This window comes from Phasianus colchicus, unplaced genomic scaffold (assembly GCF_987193195.1).
Source record: "Phasianus colchicus unplaced genomic scaffold, bPhaCol1.hap1.1 HAP1_SCAFFOLD_44, whole genome shotgun sequence".
NCBI lineage: Eukaryota > Metazoa > Chordata > Aves > Galliformes > Phasianidae > Phasianus > Phasianus colchicus.
In genome coordinates, this window is record NW_028325224.1 from 523,039 (window position 1) to 545,990 (window position 22,952).

The 22,952-nt window shown below is 39.9% G+C and overlaps 1 protein-coding gene across 9 annotated transcripts in view; it reads left to right on the plus strand.

Annotated features, from left to right (window-relative positions):
• Nucleotides 1-9,938, plus strand: part of LOC149912025 (sex comb on midleg-like protein 2) — a 29,676-nt gene extending 19,738 nt beyond the window's left edge. For 5 of the 9 annotated variants that reach the window (XR_016462440.1, XR_016462439.1, XR_016462437.1 and 2 more), the window contains exon 3: nt 248-2,160. Coding sequence is in view for 1 of the 9 variants with exons in the window: in XM_090132815.1 (XP_089988941.1) it covers nt 248-361; nt 8,620-8,901; nt 9,568-9,581 (410 nt within the window). In the remaining 8 variants the exon portion in view is untranslated. Of the gene's footprint in view, nt 1-247; nt 2,164-2,201; nt 3,542-8,619; nt 9,479-9,567 lie in introns of those variants that run through there. The other 4 variants (XM_090132815.1, XR_016462434.1, XR_016462441.1 and 1 more) reach the window with 4 other exon arrangements.
• Nucleotides 9,939-22,952: the final 13,014 nt, after the last annotated feature.

Below are 22,952 nucleotides of genomic sequence, written 5' to 3' on the forward strand. Positions count from 1 at the left end.
CATCAAATAAAAGTCATTTGCTTTAATACTTTTCAGGAAAGTAGCCTAAATTTGGAAATTTGGATGATGATAGTATAAACTAAGCTGTTACTTCAGCTTTTGAAGTTTGTATTGAATGACCGATTCTATGTGAAATGGATTTGTTACCTGGTGAATGACTTGATGTATGTTTTTGCTTTTGTACTTTGACTTTCCCTGTGAGCATTTTTATACCATAATAAATTGGTGATATCTTTCCTTTTCACAGCAAAAGAAGAAATACGTGAAAACGGAAGTGTTAAACGATACTCTCAGGACTCTCCACCATACACAGCTCCCCTTTCCCCTAAGCTTCCGAGGAGTGATGCTCATCCATCTGAAGGTGATTACATTGTGTTGTAATACATATGAGGATTACGTATGATTTTGGTATTTTTAGTCAAAAGGACTGAGTATAGTGTATTTCTCTGGTATGTCTATAGCCCTTGACAGCTGAGAATGGAGATATTTATTGATCAGTGGCATGGATTTTGTGCTTATGGACGATCTACTGCAAGTTCAAGAAGTCTTTCTCCTAAACATGTCAGTCTTTTTTGTGAAATCACTCAGGCAGATAGGTGACATTTGAAGCTTCCTGTATGGCTATTTAGTAGAAAAACAATTCCCTTGAAATGGATTAGGAGATAAATTGGAAGCAACTCTAATAACTCTTGGTTTGGGCTACTGACTGTAAGAGCAAGGATGTGTTTTGATGGTACAGTTTAACTGAATGTATGGCTAGCTGCCCCTAGAAGTTGCTCTGCTCCTGCTCTCCTTGCCTCCTTGTCCGTGTAGTGCATCCCAAGCCTCCCTGCTGATGAGGTGACGAGCTGACCCAGTGAAGCACAGAAAACATTTTGGCAAAGCTAGGAGGTATCTGCAGTTAGCTTCTCTGCACTGACTCATCGTGGGCTCAGATGAGCACAGGAATGGGTTGGATAAAATGCAGCCGTGGCAGGGACCAGAGCAGCAGAGCCTCTCTGTGCAGCTGACTCCAGGACAAGGAAGGCTTTTGCCTGTGCCATGGCTGAGGTGCAGTAGCTCGTGCCGATTTGTAGTCTGCCTCAGATGTGAAGTGAAGCGTGTCAGCTTAAACCTCACAGAGAGACTTAGGAAAGAGTGGTTTTACTCTGCTTTTGCTACTTGTCAAACCATGGTAACTTGTTGATGTGACTCATCCCATCTGATACTTTCTATTGCTGTGGTATATTTGCATAGTATTTCCAAAGGCTTTTGAGATTAGTCATTTGTTTCTCTTTTTTCTCTTTTTTTTTTTTTTTTTTTTTTTTTTGAGTTACTGGGGTTTTGTCATTTAGCCTCAGTGTGGGCAGAATAATCTTTTTCTATGGAGAGTCATAAGGCCACACTTAAATCAGAAGAGGATATCAAATTAAAATGTTAAAGCTTATTAAAAATGGTTCTTCTTACAATTTAATATAAACACAATGTATTCACTTCAATGATGTAACCACAACAAATATAAAAATTGTCAATGCAGAGCTTTCTCTGTCTTAAATAGACCCTGGTTTAGGTCTAGAACATCTCTGCAATTAAATCAGATATTTCTAGTAAGCAACTGCGTGAATAGCTGTAAAACACATAATTCTACCTAAATTAAGTTGTTTAAATTGGAGATAAACAGATGTCTTAGACCTGCTTCTCTTATAAGAAATCTCCCTGTAAGTAAGTCGGCACGCGTGTTGTACCCTGATGAGCATTTTGATCCTGGAACCCTTTTATAGATGAAGTTGATGTATTTCTTCAAATTCATTTTAATATCAAAAATGGCAGAATGTTACAGCTAAAGGGATCCATAGCACTTTCACCTAACTAGCGGCAGTGGATGCAAAGCCAACAATTTCTGCACAGGATTATTAGAAAAATGAGTAAGGAGTCATGCCTGTTTCCATTTGCCAGCAGTGTGACAAGCTTGTTTGCTGATGGCACACCCATCATCCTTTGTTTACTTTTATGGGTCTTAATCTGAATTAATTGGTCACAAAAGCCAGGAAATATTTAAATTCTCGTTATTCTTTAGAAACAGAGAGAGTTATGTATGTATATACTACAGTATATAGTATGTACGCATGCATGCATACATGTTTTTATATATACGCTATACTTATGCTTTCATACATATTTTATACGTATATACATACATACATGTATGCATGGCTTTGCAGGTTTTTGCAGGGAAATTACATCATTTTCAAAAGAAGCAAGGATGTCAAAATAAAAATATCTCATGAAGATAGACTGCAATGAACCCCTACAACAACTCAGTATGATGTCCCAGAAAGCTGACACAGATGAAAAAATGTTTGAAACCTGGCAGTTACTCAAAGAAACTGCTTCAAGATTGTGAATGAACTATCTGCGAACTTACTCACCTACTACGTTTTTTTAAAAAAGATGTTTGTAGGTGCCAGTGTTACTTTGTAGAACTGGTATTTTGATGCCTGCATTAAAACAAGAAGTGCTGGGGCACAGAGACTTTGAACACATCTGCTAAACCTGTCAGTTTTGCTCTGTCTGAAGGAGGAAACTGTACAATTGTTTCATTTCTGTCTCATTCTCTGATGTATGAAATGGGATTTGATGTAGCTAAAAGCTCATATGATATTTTGCTTTCATGCACGCTTGACTTTAATAACACAAAATGGAGATTTTGTCTCTCTTCAGTGTTCTATTAAAAAAGCAAGTCCATTTAAACCAAGTAAAAGCAATCAGGGGAAATATCTCCCTTATTTTTAAACAAGCAAACTTAAGAGAAAATGTAATGAAATGTATCTTAAAAAGCATTGGCAAAACAAAAATAAGCCACTTAATGAGCTGGCTTGTTGAGGGGCTTGTAACTCTGTAATGAAACAATTTGTAGGTTGTCAATTGAAAGCTCAGATCTTTCTAAAAAAGCCCATAACTTATGTTAAATGTCAAAAGTATCCCAAACAAAATTAAAAACTGTTTTTACAATAGAAGTTGTCAGGCTCTTCTCCATCCCAACTTCAATGATGGATGAGGGGAAAATACCTTTGTGTTTCCTAGGAAAATAAACCTTTCAGCTGTTATTGAGGTCAGACAGAAGATGTCATGAAAGCTCTTTTTGCTGATTTGTATCTTTGTTTATTCATACAAAGCGGCTTCCTCCAATTTGCAGACATCAGAGACTAAGCAGATAGGCATGAAGACACAAGATCAGTGAAGCACTTCATAGAAATGTTTCATTTTTAAAATCTATGCTTCTAACTAAGCCAGAATGGTACTACAGCTGAGAAAATGCAGCAGTCTTTTCTATTACGTATCACTTAGATTGTCTGCTTAGTCACCACAGATTTAACCTGTACTAATGTCTTTGTGCATTCCTGGTCATGTGATAGTCTAGACCAAAAAGAAGAAAGAAAAACCCTTCAGTTACAGCTTTTCTCCATATTTTTCTGCCTTGTTGTTCCTTTTGAAAGATAGTTTTTCATTGTCTCTGTTTTCAATAGTCCTATTTGATCAATTTGATTTGATTGAAAAAGTGGTCTGCAACTACACAATATTCATTGTTTCAGAAAGGAGATATAATGATGCAAAATCTTTGGCAAGAAAACAGTTGTTTTTAGGGATCAAATAGAGAGAGAAATAGTGCTGGGGACCTAGACTCCATTTAGGACATAATACTTGTCTTGTCTCTACACATGAAAATATTTTAAATATTTTCATAATATTTTAAATTACTAGCTGAGAGATCAGGGGTCCTGAACCATGGTGCACGTGAAACATGTCTCTATTCTGTGTGCACTAGGTGTGAAGAAAGCAGAAATATTCTGTATAAATATGGCTTGTTCTTTTTCAGTATGTGTTTATGTCAACAAGCATGGAAATTCTGGGCCTCACCTGGATAAGAAAAAGGTTCAGGAGCTTCCAGATCACTTTGGACCAGGTCCTGTCAACGTGGTACTTCAACAAGCTGTACAAGCTTGTGTGGATTGTGCCTATCAATCCAAAACAGTCTTTGGATTTCTGAAATCTGGCCATCATGGAGGGGAAATGATAACTGGTATGTGAAGATGTTTCTAATTTTTTTGTTTCTTCACTTGTTTGTGAACCTAGGGTAGGGAGAAAGAACTGAAGTAACCTGCAGTGAGATTCTATCACTTTTGTAACTCCTTAAGCATAGTCAAGAATGTATGTTTGTGAACTACTTTATTAAGATAGTCCTGGTGGAGTATACTTTATATCACTGGGAGTCCAGGATTTTCTGAACAGTTCTTAAATCAGAGTCTAGCAATAGCAAAGTTGAATTACATGTACACTGTACAGTTAGGTTGTTGGTAATAAGCAGAGCTTGTGCATCTCAACAGCTGCAGCTATACAAGCTATACATTTGTCAAGTAAGCTCAGTATGAGTGGAGTATCAGCTTTATTAATTCAAGTCATTCTCATAATCTTATCCATACATAATGTTTGTGTTCTTAATACCTTAACCAAGTGAGTGAAAAGTTTCCAGCTAATCTGTTTAGCTTCCAGGCAAGTGATTCCACATGTTAAATTTGCTGCTTCCTCCTTTCTCCCATTCCCTGGTCTCTTAGGTCAGTGTTCGTTCTCTTATGTCCTCTATTAAGGAATAGGTTTAGTTCTGCTACATATTAATGCCATGCCTACAGATAAATTATCCTTACATCTCAAACTGAATAGCTGCTGCTTGACATTTTTTTTTTTCCTTCTAGGCTAGGAAGTCTCTGTATGGCATGCCAGCAACGTTTTGTTGCAACGTTCTTAAAAGAAGAAATCTTTTGCAGCGTGCAAGTTCTTTAAGATATGGTGATGCATTGTGGTTTAACCCAGCAGATCACTGAGCGTCACGTGGCTGTTCATTCACTGCCCCCATCTCAGTGAGATGGAGAGGAGAAATGAGGGAAAAAATGAGATAGAGAAAAAGAAAAGCATAATAATTATGGCATGTGTATCTACATATACACACACATACTTGTAATCTAGATTTATAACAACGTATGCACAAGCAATTGCTCATCTCCTCTTGAGGTCTTGAAACAGTAAACGTTCGGTGCAGAAAGTCTATACCAAATTAACTTGAAAAACTGATGCTTTCCAGCTTCAGGTGAGACAATTATTCATTGATCTTTTGTACATTTCAAGTGTGCAAAAACTCACCTCTGGAAGACTGATATTTGTAGATAAAATTGATATGGCTTACTGGGCTCTGTTAGTGGCTCTTAGATGTAGTAAATTTGATGTTGTTAATGATCTTCTGCATATGGAAGTTCTACTTCTGCTGAATTTACCTGTCATTAACAGCTTGCTGCATTGTGAAATCATTAAATAGCAGCCTTTAACATATTTAACTCTGGTTTTTGAAAAGCTGAACTTCCTAATTGGGACTCATACATGTATGAACCCTTGGTGTCTGGTGCTGACTTGAGAATAAAACTTCAGTTATTACTTACAGGGCCTGCCTTACAGCATAAGATCACATGGCAGTGCCTTCTGCTTTCAGTATTTTACCAGTGCTGTGGTACAACTGGGTCTGGTTAATAACTGTTCAGATACAAGACAGAGTAAGGAAAATGTGTTTATTATTTCAGATCAGCCCTTTTTTACAAGGCATCGATTGGTTACTTGGTGGTGAATGTTGGGTTCTATTGCAGATGTGATGCCATCCATGCAGTAATGGATGGAAATACATTAAAGGAGCAGCATAACAATTTATTTCACAGGGCAAAGGTCAAGAGAGTGCTGATTCCATATTACAAATCTAACAAAACTGAAGTGGCAGAAGCATTCTTTGAAGGCTTAAGCAGATGAGGGATGTTCAGTTTTCTGTTACAAAACCTAAATCAGAGAGCATTGAAATCTGTTGAATTTTGGAATAGTTGAGAGTAAGAATGTGAATTCTGTTTGTAACAGAAAAAAAGTTGTTCTCATTCCATCCCTCTACTACTCGCATCTGCTCCACATGTCGAAGTAGGAAAAGAGTCATTTGTTGCTCTGTTAATTGCAAAACTGTATTTGTCAGACACCAATTCTGAATCAGCTCTCATACCTGTTACCGTGCTTTCAATAACAAGACTGCAGTTGGGGTTGGTTTGTAGGGAGGCTAGATGAATTGAAAGGGAGTGGATTGGGATAGTATAGCTGCTGGACAGAAACACCTATTTTAAAAGATGATCATCCTATGAAGTATGCCAGTTTTCCCACCTTGTGTATGTGACCTGAGGAGCTATGTTAAGAAAAGCTTAAGATAATGGCAGGACAAGGGGAAATGGCTTTAAGTTGAGGGAGGGAGGATTTAGGTTGAGTATCAGGGGAAGTTCTTTACAGAGTGAATGGTGAGGTGCTGGAACAGGCTGCCCAGAGAGGCTGTGGACACCCCTCTTCCTGGAGGTGTTCAAGGCCAGTTGGATGAGGTCCTGGGCAGCCTGGTCTAATATTTAATAGGGAGGTTGGTGGCCCTGCATATGGTGGAGGGGTTGGAGCTTCATGATCTTTGAGGGTCCCTTCCAACCCAAGCCATTCTATGATTTTCTGATTCTAAGCTCAAATGCTAGTGTCTTGGGAATCAAAGCAGAGTTTCTCTTTGCCATCCCCTGGTATCCCATCCTGCTGGGATATAATTGGAGTAAATGCAATTAAATTCTTCTGTAAAATAGTCAATTTAAAACCCTTTATGTCTTGAGCGATCATGGAAAGAGTGACATAAAATGATTATTTAACGGATGTATTTGGGATCTCTGCTTGATTACTATAAAAAGATTCCTTCATAAGACATTGTATGGAGTTGGCTGATATTTGCTGAAATACTCCTGTTGAAACTTTCTGGTGTGGAATATTGCTTCCAGTATTTCATCATACGTTTAAAAACTTATGAAGTTTCAATCTACAAGTTTTGGACTCCTTCATAGTGCTTTTCTGTAGCCATTTGAAGTATTACTTCTGCCTTTCATTCTTGCACTGAGACTTCATTTGGTGGTCTCATTCTCTACTGATCTAATTTTCTCATTTGTTTCCTTTAATATTATAGTGCTTATCATTGATTGTGTCTGTTAGTATCTCTGAAATTCTATAGAAAGATGGCTATTGCTTTCCTTTTAGCAAGTTGCTGCAGCTACTTCAAGCCGACAAATAAAAGTTTGCTTTCTCCAAAAACCTCAGTAGCCACTGCTTTGCTTTTTTGATACAGATCAAACTAGAAAGTTTATCATTATTGTCTTGAGGATTGTGTACTTGAAAGAGAAGGGCTTGTGGACTTAAAAGCTTCTTTTTGCCACAAGCGTTGTGTTTAATAGAAGATGTTATGGTGGATTGCATGTCTTGCTTTACTGAATTCACTAAGTAGGGAACCGGTTCTCTGGGTGTCTTTGTTCCACTTTGGGATAATGTTGCCTGAAGATCATAACTGTGAAATACACCTCAAGTTCTTCACTAAACTCCAGTTTTATACAGACTTCAGGGGAGAGAACGTAATTGCTAATAGAACAAGTTAAACGTGCTTCAAAAGCTCTCTGTGTGTTTTTTGTTGCTGTTGTTTGTTTGTGGAAAATACTCTTCCTTTATTTAATTCTGGAATTTTCCCAAGAAATTATTGGAAGTTGTCATATAAGAAGAGTAATAAAGAGCATATTCTAGGAACTTGTTTCACAGATTGTACCAGTTACCCCCAAGAATATGCTGCTCCACTAGCATATGTTTTATAACTTTCATAGAGTAATTTTCAAGATGGTAATGTGGAGTTTACACTTCTGTGAACCTGTTAGCTATATTTTCCAGCTCTTAACTCTCTTGCCAAAGCAGCATTTGTTTCATGCAGATTTTTGCATCAGGCTTCCAACTTCTTCCTCAGGCTAGATGTTGGCCTAGTGCAAGTGGAGCTGAGAACATACAATGATGAGAGAATGGAGTGGTGTTCCCACTGATGTTTAACGACTCGTAGTTGCAGCATTGTGATCAGACTGTATTGTGTTAGTGTGCATGTGAGTCTAGGATTTACAGCCTTCTGCAGCTCTGCATGTAGTCTCTTCAGTTTTTTGTGATGGCTATTGTCTCTGAACATATGGAGATCTACAGATGATAATTGTCCTCTTGCATATGAAGTTAGAGACTCCCTCTACTGTGTAGAACAAATTAAACATTTGCTAGTTAACATGAGAGGTTTTTTTATGTTAAAAAATTCTTTTTATATTTATAAAAAATAGAAACATAATGCACTCCTAAACAAATTCTCAGAAGATAACCATTAAGAAAGATAATGAAAATGCTTGACTGAGATTGTATATGGGTTAATGCTAATATCAGACAATGAAAAAAAAAGCAAACCTTATGTCCACATCCTGCTCATAATATTTTAACATATAGAGCTGTGCTGATTTATGGAAGACTGTCTCAAACTTGTCTATTAGACATTTTACTGGAAATTTTTTAATGTAGTAAAGGACCAGTGATTACTTGAGAATGACTATTCTTCAGTAAGTCTTGTCTCACAGGAGACTTGTTAACAGGCTTGGAGCTTGTTATTATCTTCAAGAGAACATAGCAAGGAATTAAATAACAAAGCTACAAAGCCCATCGTTTTGAACAGATTGATGCTTTTGTTTTCTGTAGCAGAAACGTTACGTATAGAAGAAAACAGCACTTCCAAAGAGCATCGCTTTTCTGAGGACTCTATGGATTCTGCACTTAATTCAGTAAATCTGTCAAGCCCAGCCCGTCGAAATTCCACTGAATATCGTACTTCGGGGAGTGCAGCATATTACAGGAATTCCTTTCAGCCAGTGACTGCTACCTCAAATTCAGCCCCGATCCTGCGCCGGCTGTCATTGAGCTCTGCTGGGAACAGCAGTTACTATGAAGTCGGTAGGAATCGAATACAGAGGAGGATTGAAGGTATGCCTGAACTTTCCAAAGTATGTAACAGCTTTTATGAACATGCAAAGTCCGTGAGTTCTGAACAAAGAAGTTCTTTGCCACAGAAAATACGTTACATATGGAGTGAGATGTTGTGCTGTTGCCAAGCACATCAGGCTTGCTAATGTAACTTCAGATGCAGAACTTAAGCGTGCTAGAACTAATACCATGGTACAAGCCAGAAGAGTCTTGTCTGCTGCTCTTTCCTCTCACTGCTGTCGTGGACCCTGCAACAGGCTGGATTGGACAGTGCTGGTTAAACACAGCTTGTTTCCTGAGCATTTTATCAATTATTTCTGTATTGCTGATATACAGATATAGGGTTTTTTCCTGTTCCTCTGCACAGTTGAATTTCCATTTGCCACTTTCCCAGATACTGGCATCTTGGGACCTGGGAACCAAACACAAGTCAAACTAATCCCTCTAGGTATGTCATAATGCTGTTTTTTATGTTGCTGTAATTATCTGCAGTTGTATAGAGTATTTAAGACAAATGGAACTGTTTGGTACATGAAAGAAAATAAAACATCCTTTATTTTAATATATGACAAAGAATGAATAATAAAAGCCTATTGTTAAGAATGTCATATGTAAAATGAAATGTGTTAGTCCTGTACAGACTAGTGATACTTCTTCTTTTCACAGTATTCTTACGCTGAAAGCTGCAAGTTCCACAGCTGGACCAGATCTGAATTCACTTAAAAGGGAACCTTCAAGAATATTGAATAAGGGGGTGGTGATGGTTTACCAAAGCAAATGGTGATGTGGCAAGTTCTGTGATTGACTTATGGTTCCAGTCTGCACAGATACAAAGCTCCAAGGCCAAAATTTTGCTAGAAGAAGTGAAGTCAATCACATTCTCTTCTCATGAATACTATTTACATTTTGTAAAAACAATTGAGAAGCAAAAACATCTGTGAACTGATCGGTGAACTGTCACCCAGTCATAACAACATTCACACAGTATTACATAATCTTGTATACACCTAAAATACATTGGGAATTTCCCTCAAGAAGCATTGATCAGTTTTTATCTTTATGCCATTCAACAAGACCTGGACAGGGTGGAAAGGGAGAGAAAAAACCTTATGAGGTTCAACAAGGGCAAGTGCAGAGTCCTACATGTGGGGAAGAGTAACTGCATGTATCAGTACAGGTTAGGGTCTGACTTGCTGGAAAGAAGCACTGCAGAGAAAGGCCTGGGTGTCCCTGTAGACAGCAGGGTGCCCACAAACCAGCAATGTGGCCTTGTGGTCAAGAAGGCCAATGGTATCCTGGGATGCATTAAAAAGAATGTGGCCAGCAGGTTGAGTGAGGTGGTCTCCCCTCTCTTCTCTACCTTGGTGAGGCCACATCTGGAGTGCTGTGTCCAGTTCTGGGCTCCTCACTTCAAGAAATACAGAACTTCTGGAGACAGCCCAGTGGAGGGCCACAGAGATGATGAGGGGCCTGGAGCATCTCCTGTATGAGGAAAGGCTGAGACCTGGGGCTGTTCAGCCTGAAGAAGAGAAGGCTGAGAGAGGATATTATCAATGCTTATAAATACCAAAAGGGTGGGAGTCAAGCAGATGGGGCCAGGCTCTTGCCTGTGGAGCCCAATGACAGAACAAGGAGCAGGGGACACAAACTGGAATAAATGACGTTCCATTTGAACACAAGGAAGAGCTTCTTTACTGTGAGGGTGACAGTGCCCAGGAACAGACTGCCCAGAGAGGTGGTGGAGTCTCCTCTGGAGATATTCAAAACTCATCTGGACGTTTTCCTGTAACTTACTGTAGGGAACCAGCTTTGTTAGACTCAATGACTTGCAGAGATTCTTTCCAACCACTGCAGTTCCCCCTTGAGAAAATGTCTTTCTCCAATTTTTCAGTTTAAAAGGAAATTACATCCTAATTCAAAAAGTCTTGTTTATTTTTAGGAAGAGACAGATCTCTTGGTAAATAATGACAGAACAGTCTGTCTGAGCTTTCATAATACCTTTACTGAAGAACTGATTAGAATTTCTCCAACACATACATATGAGAGTTTACCTGATAAGAAACATCTAGAATGACCACAAATCCATTTCCTATCTTCTGAAAGCAAAGTATTATTTACTAACCAGCTAACTGCAGGAGAAGACTCTTAACAGAATAGAAATTTATGTTCTTAACATGCTCCTTTTTGAAGAAAATGGTAGAAAAGAAAGAAGTGAGGAATAGAGGATACTTAAACCAACCTGGATCCACTAGAAAACTTCAAAGTAGGGACAGTTACAAAAGCTCAGCTATTCCATTGAGGGAGTAAGCACAAAAAGAAAGACTGAAGCCTTTAGCTAGCAGTTTGTCAGAAAACAGTCTTAAATATGCGCAAGGGTGGAAAGAGACTTCCTATTTCCTTAAATGCAAGCAGATTGAAACAGTTTCTTTTGATTTCTGTATCTATGATTTTCATAAGCAGTTACAAGAACGGTGTTCTCAGATTGGATATTATGAGTAAATGCTTGTGTTGCATTTAAGGAAATAATAAACAGCAACTATTTCTCATCCAAGAAAAAGACAAACACGTAAACTGAATGAGCAGCTTATATACATATATCCCCTAGATATCTGCAGCACTCCCATGGTGTTGGCAGAAATGGCAGAGAATTTATAGAGATGCATACCTCCTCAAGCAGAAAGCAGAGGTTACTAAGGCACATTACCCCAGGCATCACCAATAGCAGTAGAAGCTTGTGCTTAGGCAACTCAAGTACACCTTTCACCCCCCACACGAATATTAAACATTACCATCATAGCATCCCCCCCCCCCCCTTTTTTTTTTCTTTCTTTCCTTTTAAATTGTCTTTATCTCAGGCCCACGAGATGCATGGAAATCACATTTGGATTTTCCAGTCATGAGTAAAAACAGATTTTTAGAAACATTTTTGTGCTGTTGTTTTTTTTCTTAAACTAAATAAAAAAGAAATTAATTCACAATTGTCTCCATTTATTATTGATATTTAAGTTTTGAATTGAAATCTGCTTTTTCCCATTCTGGGCATGCAAAGTAGTATAACACTGTCTTGTCCATGCCATTTAATATGTAAAGAGTAAACGTTTTGCCTGGTAAACTGGCCACAACTCACTGTATTTTTTGCTATCCAACAATTTGTCTACAGTAACTTCGAGTTTCCCATTCCAAGTCCTTCATATGATATCTCCTTTTTCTCCCAAGTAGTAATAAGGGTCAGAAATACTACTTTCATTTTTCAGAATTTTAGTAATAGTATTTAGTATTTAGATTGTTCCCTAGGGAAGGGATGATTGAACAGGAAACAGCACAACACCTGTATTTTATAGCCTTTGTTCCTTGGTTACTTTTTTGATTAAGATAACTATATACATACTATAATATGGAAGGGGGGTGAAGGGGGAGGAGGGAATTATTTTTCCCCAACAATGTATTTTTGTAAATGCTGTAACATTTTTGCTCTTTCACGTTTTCCCTCCTGCCCTCAGACTCATTTTTGCTGACAACCCTGTGCTCTCAAAGCCATGTTCTAGGCTAATATTATAACAGGGAAGCTCTCTATAGGTGCCAGTTGCTTCTCTTTTCTTATCATCAATTTTTAGTTAGTTTTAGCATCATAATAGAGAAGAATTATTTTCCTTACTTGCCACCAACCACTTCTCACTTCTGACACTCTACCAAACTGATGGATGTTCTACATAAAGCAACACTTTCCTTCTTCCCTTTTGATTTAGTAGATTTTTTTTTTTTTTAATGTTTGTTTCAGTCTACATATTGAAATAGGTTTTACTGGGCACCTTTACTTCTCAAACTTTCTGCAATCAGGTTTGTAAAGAAAGGCAGACTTTTCTTCTCCAAGATCAGACAGACAGCACATTCTTTGGCCAACAAATTCTTGTTTCTTAACAATACTGACATTTTGCTCTGCCAAGCATTTAAAACTGCATTCCTTTTAGAGACCTTCTCTTCGTTACAGTCTATATGTAACTGTGATACATATTTTCTCTGTATTTGGGAAAACCTAATAACAGATACAATTTACCACCAAAAATATTTGCAGTCATGACTTCATCATAGACTTTTTCCTACTTTTCCAGTACTTGTTTGATACTTTCTTTTTCTAGTAAGCAAAAATTCTAAGCCCTTGTCCTCCAGTAACTGTCTTTCATTTTCTGATACATTCAAAGATAACCTTTGGAGGCATGCCTTTTTCTGGGAAGCCAAGTTCTAACAGCAGAAAAAAATTTCAAAGGCTGTATGGAGAGCATCAACTACAATGGCAGTAATATCACTGACCTTGCTAGAAGGAAGAAATTGGAACCTTCTAATGTGGTAAGAACATAACTTTATCATCATCTAAACTTCTGCTTCTCCTTCTAAGGAAAGTTTGTGAGTGTGTGTGACAGAAGTTCTGAAATCATATAATATATAAAACAAAGTTTGTCACATGCCTAAAGATTTCATTATACATACTTTTATGATTTTTGTTTGTTTGTTTGTTTGTTTGTTTTTAATATCTGGGAACCTGTTTCTGCTGGGATTTAAGTTTCAGCTTTACAGAATTAGCCTTCAGCATCAGATGAATGCTTTTTAAAAGAAAACCAGTAGATCAGTATATACATTTTTGCTTTCATCTTATAGTAACCCAAAACTAGGATAGACAATATTTATTGTTAAATCAATTGCAGTGTGTCAAGGATCTAAATCCTGTTATCTTCCATCCCCACAGAGCAAGTTGCGTGGGTGTGCAAAATCATTAGGAAGGGATGGCTCAGAGCCATTTTATGGGAGCTCCGTAAAGCATCAAGATACTAAACTTTGAAACTGTTATTTAGCTTATTAACATTACAGGGATTATTAACATTACATTCTATTTTTTTCTCTCCAAAGCATTCGTAGTTGCTTTCATGTTTAAACTTGTGTCTTTCTGTAAGGGTTGATCAGGAAATCACTTTAATTTCTGTATTTTTAAGAATCTAGGCGTTCCTAAAATAGTTGGTGGATTACATGAGCAATGTGGGTAGGAAATAAATGTATTATTACCCTGAATTTGAGATAGATCTGTTCAAGGCTTTCTTCTGTACAGTACTGCAGCCTTCACAAAGCCCTGCTCACAGTATGTATAGTTTGATTACTGCTTTTTTTCTTTATGTATTTTGCATAGTACATAACAGTAATGAAGAATAAGATATAAGATGAACATGTACAGTAGAAATAAAGTGCAGTGATTCTTCTTGGACAGATGTGCAACTTCTGAGATGTCTGTAGGACAAATTCCAGCTTAGGTTAGTAAATAATACTTTGCTTTCAGAAGATAGGAAATGGATTTGTGGTCATTCTCGATGTTTCTTATCAGGTAAACTCTCATATGTATGTGTTGGAGAAATTCTAATCAGTTCTTCAGTAAAGGTATTATGAAAGCTCAGACAGACTGTTCTGTCATTATTTACCAAGAGATCTGTCTCTTCCTAAAAATTAACAAGACTTTTTGAATTAGGATGTAATTTCCTTTTAAACTGAAAAATTGGAGAAAGACATTTTCTCAAGGGGGAACTGCAGTGGTTGGAAAGAATCTCTGCAAGTCATTGAGTCTAACAAAGCTGGTTCCCTACAGTAAGTTACAGGAAAACGTCCAGATGAGTTTTGAATATCTCCAGAGGAGACTCCACCACCTCTCTGGGCAGTCTGTTCCTGGGCACTGTCACCCTCACAGTAAAGAAGCTCTTCCTTGTGTTCAAATGGAACGTCATTTATTCCAGTTTGTGTCCCCTGCTCCTTGTTCTGTCATTGGGCTCCACAGGCAAGAGCCTGGCCCCATCTGCTTGACTCCCACCCTTTTGGTATTTATAAGCATTGATAATATCCTCTCTCAGCCTTCTCTTCTTCAGGCTGAACAGCCCCAGGTCTCAGCCTTTCCTCATACAGGAGATGCTCCAGGCCCCTCATCATCTCTGTGGCCCTCCACTGGGCTGTCTCCAGAAGTTCTGTATTTCTTGAAGTGAGGAGCCCAGAACTGGACACAGCACTCCAGATGTGGCCTCACCAAGGTAGAGAAGAGAGGGGAGACCACCTCACTCAACCTGCTGGCCACATTCTTTTTAATGCATCCCAGGATACCATTGGCCTTCTTGACCACAAGGCCACATTGCTGGTTTGTGGGCACCCTGCTGTCTACAGGGACACCCAGGCCTTTCTCTGCAGTGCTTCTTTCCAGCAAGTCAGACCCTAACCTGTACTGATACATGCAGTTACTCTTCCCCACATGTAGGACTCTGCACTTGCCCTTGTTGAACCTCATAAGGTTTTTTCTCTCCCTTTCCACCCTGTCCAGGTCTTGTTGAATGGCATAAAGATAAAAACTGATCAATGCTTCTTGAGGGAAATTCCCAATGTATTTTAGGTGTATACAAGATTATGTAATACTGTGTGAATGTTGTTATGACTGGGTGACAGTTCACCGATCAGTTCACAGATGTTTTTGCTTCTCAATTGTTTTTACAAAATGTAAATAGTATTCATGAGAAGAGAATGTGATTGACTTCACTTCTTCTAGCAAAATTTTGGCCTTGGAGCTTTGTATCTGTGCAGACTGGAACCATAAGTCAATCACAGAACTTGCCACATCACCATTTGCTTTGGTAAACCATCACCACCCCCTTATTCAATATTCTTGAAGGTTCCCTTTTAAGTGAATTCAGATCTGGTCCAGCTGTGGAACTTGCAGCTTTCAGCGTAAGAATACTGTGAAAAGAAGAAGTATCACTAGTCTGTACAGGACTAACACATTTCATTTTACATATGACATTCTTAACAATAGGCTTTTATTATTCATTCTTTGTCATATATTAAAATAAAGGATGTTTTATTTTCTTTCATGTACCAAACAGTTCCATTTGTCTTAAATACTCTATACAACTGCAGATAATTACAGCAACATAAAAAACAGCATTATGACATACCTAGAGGGATTAGTTTGACTTGTGTTTGGTTCCCAGGTCCCAAGATGCCAGTATCTGGGAAAGTGGCAAATGGAAATTCAACTGTGCAGAGGAACAGGAAAAAACCCTATATCTGTATATCAGCAATACAGAAATAATTGATAAAATGCTCAGGAAACAAGCTGTGTTTAACCAGCACTGTCCAATCCAGCCTGTTGCAGGGTCCACGACAGCAGTGAGAGGAAAGAGCAGCAGACAAGACTCCTCTGGCTTGTACCATGGTATTAGTTCTAGCACGCTTAAGTTCTGCATCTGAAGTTACATTAGCAAGCCTGATGTGCTTGGCAACAGCACAACATCTCACTCCATATGTAACGTATTTTCTGTGGCAAAGAACTTCTTTGTTCAGAACTCACGGACTTTGCATGTTCATAAAAGCTGTTACATACTTTGGAAAGTTCAGGCATACCTTCAGTCCTCCTCTGTATTCGATTCCTACTGACTTCATAGTAACTGCTGTTCCCAGCAGAGCTCAATGACAGCCGGCGCAGGATCGGGGCTGAATTTGAGGTAGCAGTCACTGGCTGAAAGGAATTCCTGTAATATGCTGCACTCCCCGAAGTACGATATTCAGTGGAATTTCGACGGGCTGGGCTTGACAGATTTACTGAATTAAGTGCAGAATCCATAGAGTCCTCAGAAAAGCGATGCTCTTTGGAAGTGCTGTTTTCTTCTATACGTAACGTTTCTGCTACAGAAAACAAAAGCATCAATCTGTTCAAAACGATGGGCTTTGTAGCTTTGTTATTTAATTCCTTGCTATGTTCTCTTGAAGATAATAACAAGCTCCAAGCCTGTTAACAAGTCTCCTGTGAGACAAGACTTACTGAAGAATAGTCATTCTCAAGTAATCACTGGTCCTTTACTACATTAAAAAATTTCCAGTAAAATGTCTAATAGACAAGTTTGAGACAGTCTTCCATAAATCAGCACAGCTCTATATGTTAAATATTATGAGCAGGATGTGGACATAAGGTTTGATTTTTTTTTTCATTGTCTGATATTAGCATTAACCCATATACAATCTCAGTCAAGCATTTTCATTATCTTTCTTAACTGGTCTATCTGGGAGAAAAGGCCATTTTGATGGGAGTAAGTGTGATCTTGAGGAGCGTCAAGTAGTATTCTTGGGATGAAATGGGAGGTATTTCTAAGAGAAGTGGTATTTCTGGGAGAAAATGTCTTGTTTTGGCAGAAAATGTCCTATTTTGGGGGCAGAAGTTGGTATTTCTGTGACCAAATGCCATCTTGATGGGAGTAAGTGTGATCTTGAGGAGCGTAACGCAGCATTTTTGGTAGAGAATGGGAGCTATTTCTTGGAGTAGTGCTATTTGTGGGAGAAAATGAGCTCGGTTGGGGATGAAAATGGTCTATGTGTGATAAAATGCCACATTTCAGGAAGAAACTGTCCTCTTGAGGAGTGAAATGTTGTATATAAGGCAGGAAATGGGAAGTATTCAGAAGAGTCCTGCTTTTTCTGGGAGAAAATGCCCCGAATCTGGGAGCAAGTGTCATCATGAGGCGTGTCATGGAGTAGATTTGGGAGGAAATGGAGGTATTTCTAAGAGAAGCGGTATTTCTGGGAGCAAATGTGGTCTGTGGGGCAGAAAATGTCCTCTTGAAGGAAGAAAACAGGTCTTTCTTCCCGAAAATGTCATCCAATTGGGAGAAAATCTCCTCTCTTGGAGAGAAAAGTGGTCTTTCTGTGAGAAAGTGTCCTCTTCTTGGTTGCAAGTGTCCCATTTGGCATTGTCATGGAGGCTTTTTGGGAGAAAGCATGAGGCAGTTGTAAGAGAAGGGGTATTTCTGGGAGAAAAAAATCCTCTTTTTGGAAGAGAAGGTGAAATTTCCAAGGGAAAAGTGGTATTTCTGGGAGCAAATGAGATAGTTGAGGGAGAAAAGTGGGAAAGGGTGGGAAAGAATGTCTTGTCTTGGAGAGCAACGGTGGTCTTTTTGGTGTGCCAAGTGGTCTCTTGGGGAGAAAATATGGTAAACACGGGAGAAAATGTCCACTGGAGGAGTGTCAAGTAGTATTTTGGAGAGAAAATGTCTGGTATTTCTCGGAAAAGTGCTGTTTCTGGGAGATAGTAGCAGACTTGGTTGGAAAATGACAGGTGTTTGTGAGAAAGCTGTTTTTTTTGGGAAAGAGGCCGTATTTTGAAGAATAGGCAGGAATTTCTGGGGGAATGTGTGCCATCTTTGGGAGAAACCTGGTCTATGTGGCAGAAGATGTCGTGTATTTGGGAGACACGTGGTCTATCTGGGAGAAAAGGCCATTTTGCTGGGTGTAAGTGTGATCTTGAGGGGCGTAATGCAGCATTTTTGGTAGAAAATGGGAGCTATTTCTTGGAGTAGTGCTATTTGCGGGAGAAAATGAGCTCCGTTGGGCATAAAAATGGTCTTTGTGTGATAAAATGCCACATTTCAGGAAGAAACTGTCCTCTTGAGTGAAATGTTGTATATAAGGCAGGAAATGGGAAGTATTCAGAAGAGTCCTGGTATTTCTGGGAGAAAATGCCCCAAATCTGGGAGTAAGTGTCATCATGAGGCGTGTCATGGAGTAGATTTGGGAGGAAATGGAGGTATTTCTAAGAGTAGCGGTATTTCTGGGAGCAAATATCCTCTTTGGGGAAGAAAATGTCCTCTTGACGGAAGAAAACTGGTCTTACAAAAATGCCATCCAACTGGGAGAATATCTCTCTTGGGTAGAATAGTGGTCTTTCTGAGAGAAAATGTCTTGTTTTGCAGAGAAAATGTCCTATTTTGGGGGCAGAACCTATTATTTCTGGGATCTAATCTCTTGATGGGAGTAAGTGTGATCTTGAGGATTGTAAAGTAGTATTCTTGGTAGAAATTGTGAGGTATTTCTAAGGAAACTGGTATTTCTGGGTCATAATAGCATTCTGTTTTGAAAAATGTTGTTTATTTGTGTGGTGTCTGGTATTTGGGGAAAAAGTGCTGTATTTGTACATGTAAGACCGCACTGGGTAAGGGACCTAAAGGAAAAAGGTTGACCAAAATGCTCTTGGTAGGGCTTTTTGAAGCCAGGAAAAGCTCTATGCCTGTGCTGGGGGTGACAGCAGCTGGCAGCTTGTGGGAGGACTGCTGAGGCAGCAGGTTGGAGTCAGCACTGCTCCCTCTTGTCTGTGAGATTAACCTTGACCCTTTTCTGCGAGGCTAAAAGCAGCCAGCCCAGCTAAGGTGCCTGGTGAGAAGAGGTGAGAAGAGGCGAGAAAACGGTGTTACTGCCCACCGATAACAGGGAGGGCAGTCAGAGTGTGAGCGCAGCCCACACTGCCCATGGCTGCAGCAGTAGATGTGGGAGGTGGGTCTTGTGGCAGGACACGTCAGTGTTCTTGAAGGGACTTGGAATTATTCGGAAGGCTAGTTGGGGAATCCCCTGGGTTTCCCTCTTAGAGAGTAAAGGGGTCCAAGACAGCTGGTGGCTCTTCAGGAAGGAAGTCTTAAAGGCACAGGAGCTGGCTGTCCCCCTGAGCAGCAAAATGAGCCAGCGTGGAAGAAGACCAGCGGGGATGGATGAACAGGGAGCGATTCTTGAGGCTCCGGGAGAACAAGAGAATCTACCTCCAGTGGAAGAAGGGACTGCTGACTCAGAAAGAGAAATTGCTGGGGTGTGTAGAGGGAAAATCTGAAAGGCCCAGCTTGAACTCAGCCTGGCCGCTGAGGTTAGAAGGAACAAGGAGCCCTTTTACAAAGACATCAGCGGTATGAACCCTGGAGCGGGTTCAAAGAAGGGTGCCAAAACTGGTGAGGGGTCTGGAGCACAGACCTGACAAGGAGCGGCTGAAGGAGCTGGGATTGTTCAGTCTGGAGAAGAGGAGGCTCAGAAACACCTTCTTGTTCTCTCTAACTACCTGAAGGGAGGTTGTAGTGAGCTGGGCTTCGGCCTCTTCCCTCGTGTCACTAGTGCCCAAAAAATGACGTCATATCCCCGAAATAGCAGTGCTCTCCCAAATGCATGATATTTTCTTCCAGAAAGATCACTTCTCAATGCAAAATATGACAATTTGTTCCAAAAATACGATGTTTTCTCACCAAAATACAAGCATTCTCCAAAATAGATGACATTTTCTCCCAGAAATGCCAGCTTTGTCAAAGATATATGAACTTTTCTTCCAAATCCATGATATTTTCTCCCAGAAATATCAGTTTCCTTCTTCTCCAAAAAATACAACACTCCAATACCCAATACGTCATTTTCAGCCAAAACTATCACATTTTCTGACAGAAAAACCAGCTTTCTTCCAAACATATGACATTATCTCGACAAAATACCACCATTCTCCCACAGAGATGGCATTTCATCCCACAAGTACTACTTCACACTCCACACGATGATACTTTCCATCAAGAATAGGGCATTGGACCACAGAAATACCAGCTTTCTGCCTAAGAGATGACATTTTCTCCCAGAAATACCACTTTTCTCCCAGAAATACAAGAACTTTGTCTTCCAGAAACACCATGCTCATCCTCTCCAGATGTTGTTTTCACCCCAAACACTAGGACCTTTCCTCTCACTACTCCCTGCTTTTTCAAAACTAGATGGTCTTCTCTCCCAGAAATACTAGCATTCTCTGCAAGATGGGACCTTTTCCAACCAAAGATGGTAGAGTCTCCCAGAAATAGCACTTTTCTTCATCAGAACTGTCATTTTCTCCAAAAAAATACTACTTTCAACTGTTCCAGGTGACATTTGCAGCCAAACATAGGAGAGATTCTCCACAAAGTACCACTTTTCTCTCACGTAGATTGCCTTTCCTCCCAGAAATACCACATTGCAACTCGAGAGACCACATTTCCCTCCAGAAATACACTATTTTTGCCCGGAAATACCAGCCTTCTCCCAAAAGAGAGGACATTTTCGACCAGAAAGACCACTTTTCTATCCTCCCTATTGCAGTTTCCTCCAAAAATAGATTTCCTTCCAGACATACCAGCATTCCCCGAAACAGAGGACATTTTCCCCCGGAAATACCATCTTTTCTCCCAGAAATACCAGCTTTCTTACAAATACTTCATATTTCCTCCCCATTACTTGACTTCACACTACTAACAATCATACGGCCATTTCATCTCCCAAATGTGTTTCTGCCAGAAATACCATCAGTCTCTTAAATATATGAAGCTTTCCTCTTATACAATCCTCAAGATGACATTTTCTCCAAAAATAGGACATTTTCTCCCAGAAATACCAGGACACGTATGAATATTTCCCATTTCCTCCCGAATATAAAACATTACACTCCTCAAAAGGACAGTTTCTTCCTGAAATGTGGCATTTTAACACAAATAAACCAATTTTACCCAAAGTAGAGCTCATTTTCTCCCACAAATAGCACTACTCCAAGAAATAGCTCCCATTCTCTACCAAAAATGCTGCGTTACGCTCCTCAAGATCACACTTACTCCCATCAAGATGGCATTTGGTCACAGAAATACCAACTTCTGCCCCCAAAATAGGACATTTTCTGCCAAAACAAGACATTTTCTCCCAGAAATACCACTTCTCTTAGAAATACCTCCCATTTCATCCCAAGAATACTACTTGACGCTCCTCAAGATCACGCTTACTCCCATCAAAATGGCCTTTTCTCCCAGATAGACCAGGTTTCTCCCAAATACACGACATTTTTCACCCAGAGGATGGCATCTTCTTCCAAAAAGAACACATTAGCTCCCAGAAATACCAGCTTTCTCCAATCCAATGAAATTATCACCCAGAAATACTGCTTTTCGCCCAAACACATGATCTATTCCACCACATATTTTAATCCTCAAGAATAAATTTTCTACCAGACCTATGCCATTTCCTCCCACAAATGTGTGGATTCTTTAGGGCGGACAAAAAAAAGCGTCTTATCAGGCAATCCAGTATGCTGAATTCACACGTTCTCAGCATCGCAATTCACTACAGCGCCACTCTCTGTTAACAGCTTCGGAGAGTTTGCAGTTGCTGGCCGACAAATCGCGGTTCAGCCCGAATGCCGCTTGCAGCCTTCAGCAGCGGTCTCGATTCTCTCGGATGCCGAGAAAGAGTGACTTCAGCCGGATGCTTTTATCGGAGGAGCCGCTTCTTCTGCGCACATCGCAAAGGAGCGGTTCAGACTTCTCCTTGTGTCCATGCGTTCTGCACTACGCTTCTCTCTCATTCTTATGTCATTGCCTTGATTCCTAGCGACATTTCGTTTTTGTGTGTTTATCCGACACATTTCTCTTTTTTCTCCGATGCTACACTTCAGCATTCCGTGACGAATAGAGTAGAAGGGAAAAGCCTCTCTAGTAAGGCAGCTAGAAGTTCCAGGAGCGACACACGTTGTGCTTTCAGAGAGGACGTTACAGAACGTCGAGAGCTGTGGATTCTCTCCTCCGGAGAAAAAAACCCCTCTTTTCAGTCAATGCAGTATGCTGAACTCACTCGTTCTTGGCATCGCAATTCCGCTGTTTCGCTCTCCTTAGTCGAAAGCAGCACTCGCGCTGAACCGCTACGGACAGTTTGCAGTTGCTGGCCGAGAAATCGCGGTTCTGCCCGAATGCCGCTTTCAGCCTTCAGCAGCGGTCTCGTTTCTCTCGGATGCCGAGAAAGAGTGACTTTAGCCGGATGCTTTTTTCCGACGAGCGGCTTCTTCTGCGCACATCGCAAAGGAGCGGTTCTGACTTCTCCTTGTGTCCATGCATTCTGCACTACGCTTCTCTCTCATTCTTATGTCAATGCCTTGATTCCTAGCGACATTTCCTTTTGGTGCGTTTATCCGGTGCTACACTTCAGCATTCCGTGACGAATAGAGTAGAAGGGAAAAGCCTCTCTAATAAGGCAGCTGGAAGTTCGAGGAGAGACACACGTTGTGCTTTCAGAGAGGACGTTACAGAACGTCGAGAGATGTGGATTCTTTCCTGCGGAGAAAAAAAACCCTCTTTTCAGGCAATGCAGTATGCTGAACTCACACGTTCTTGGCATCGCAATTCCGCTGTTTCGCTCTCCTTAGTCGAAAGCAGCACTCGCGCCGAACCCCTACGGAG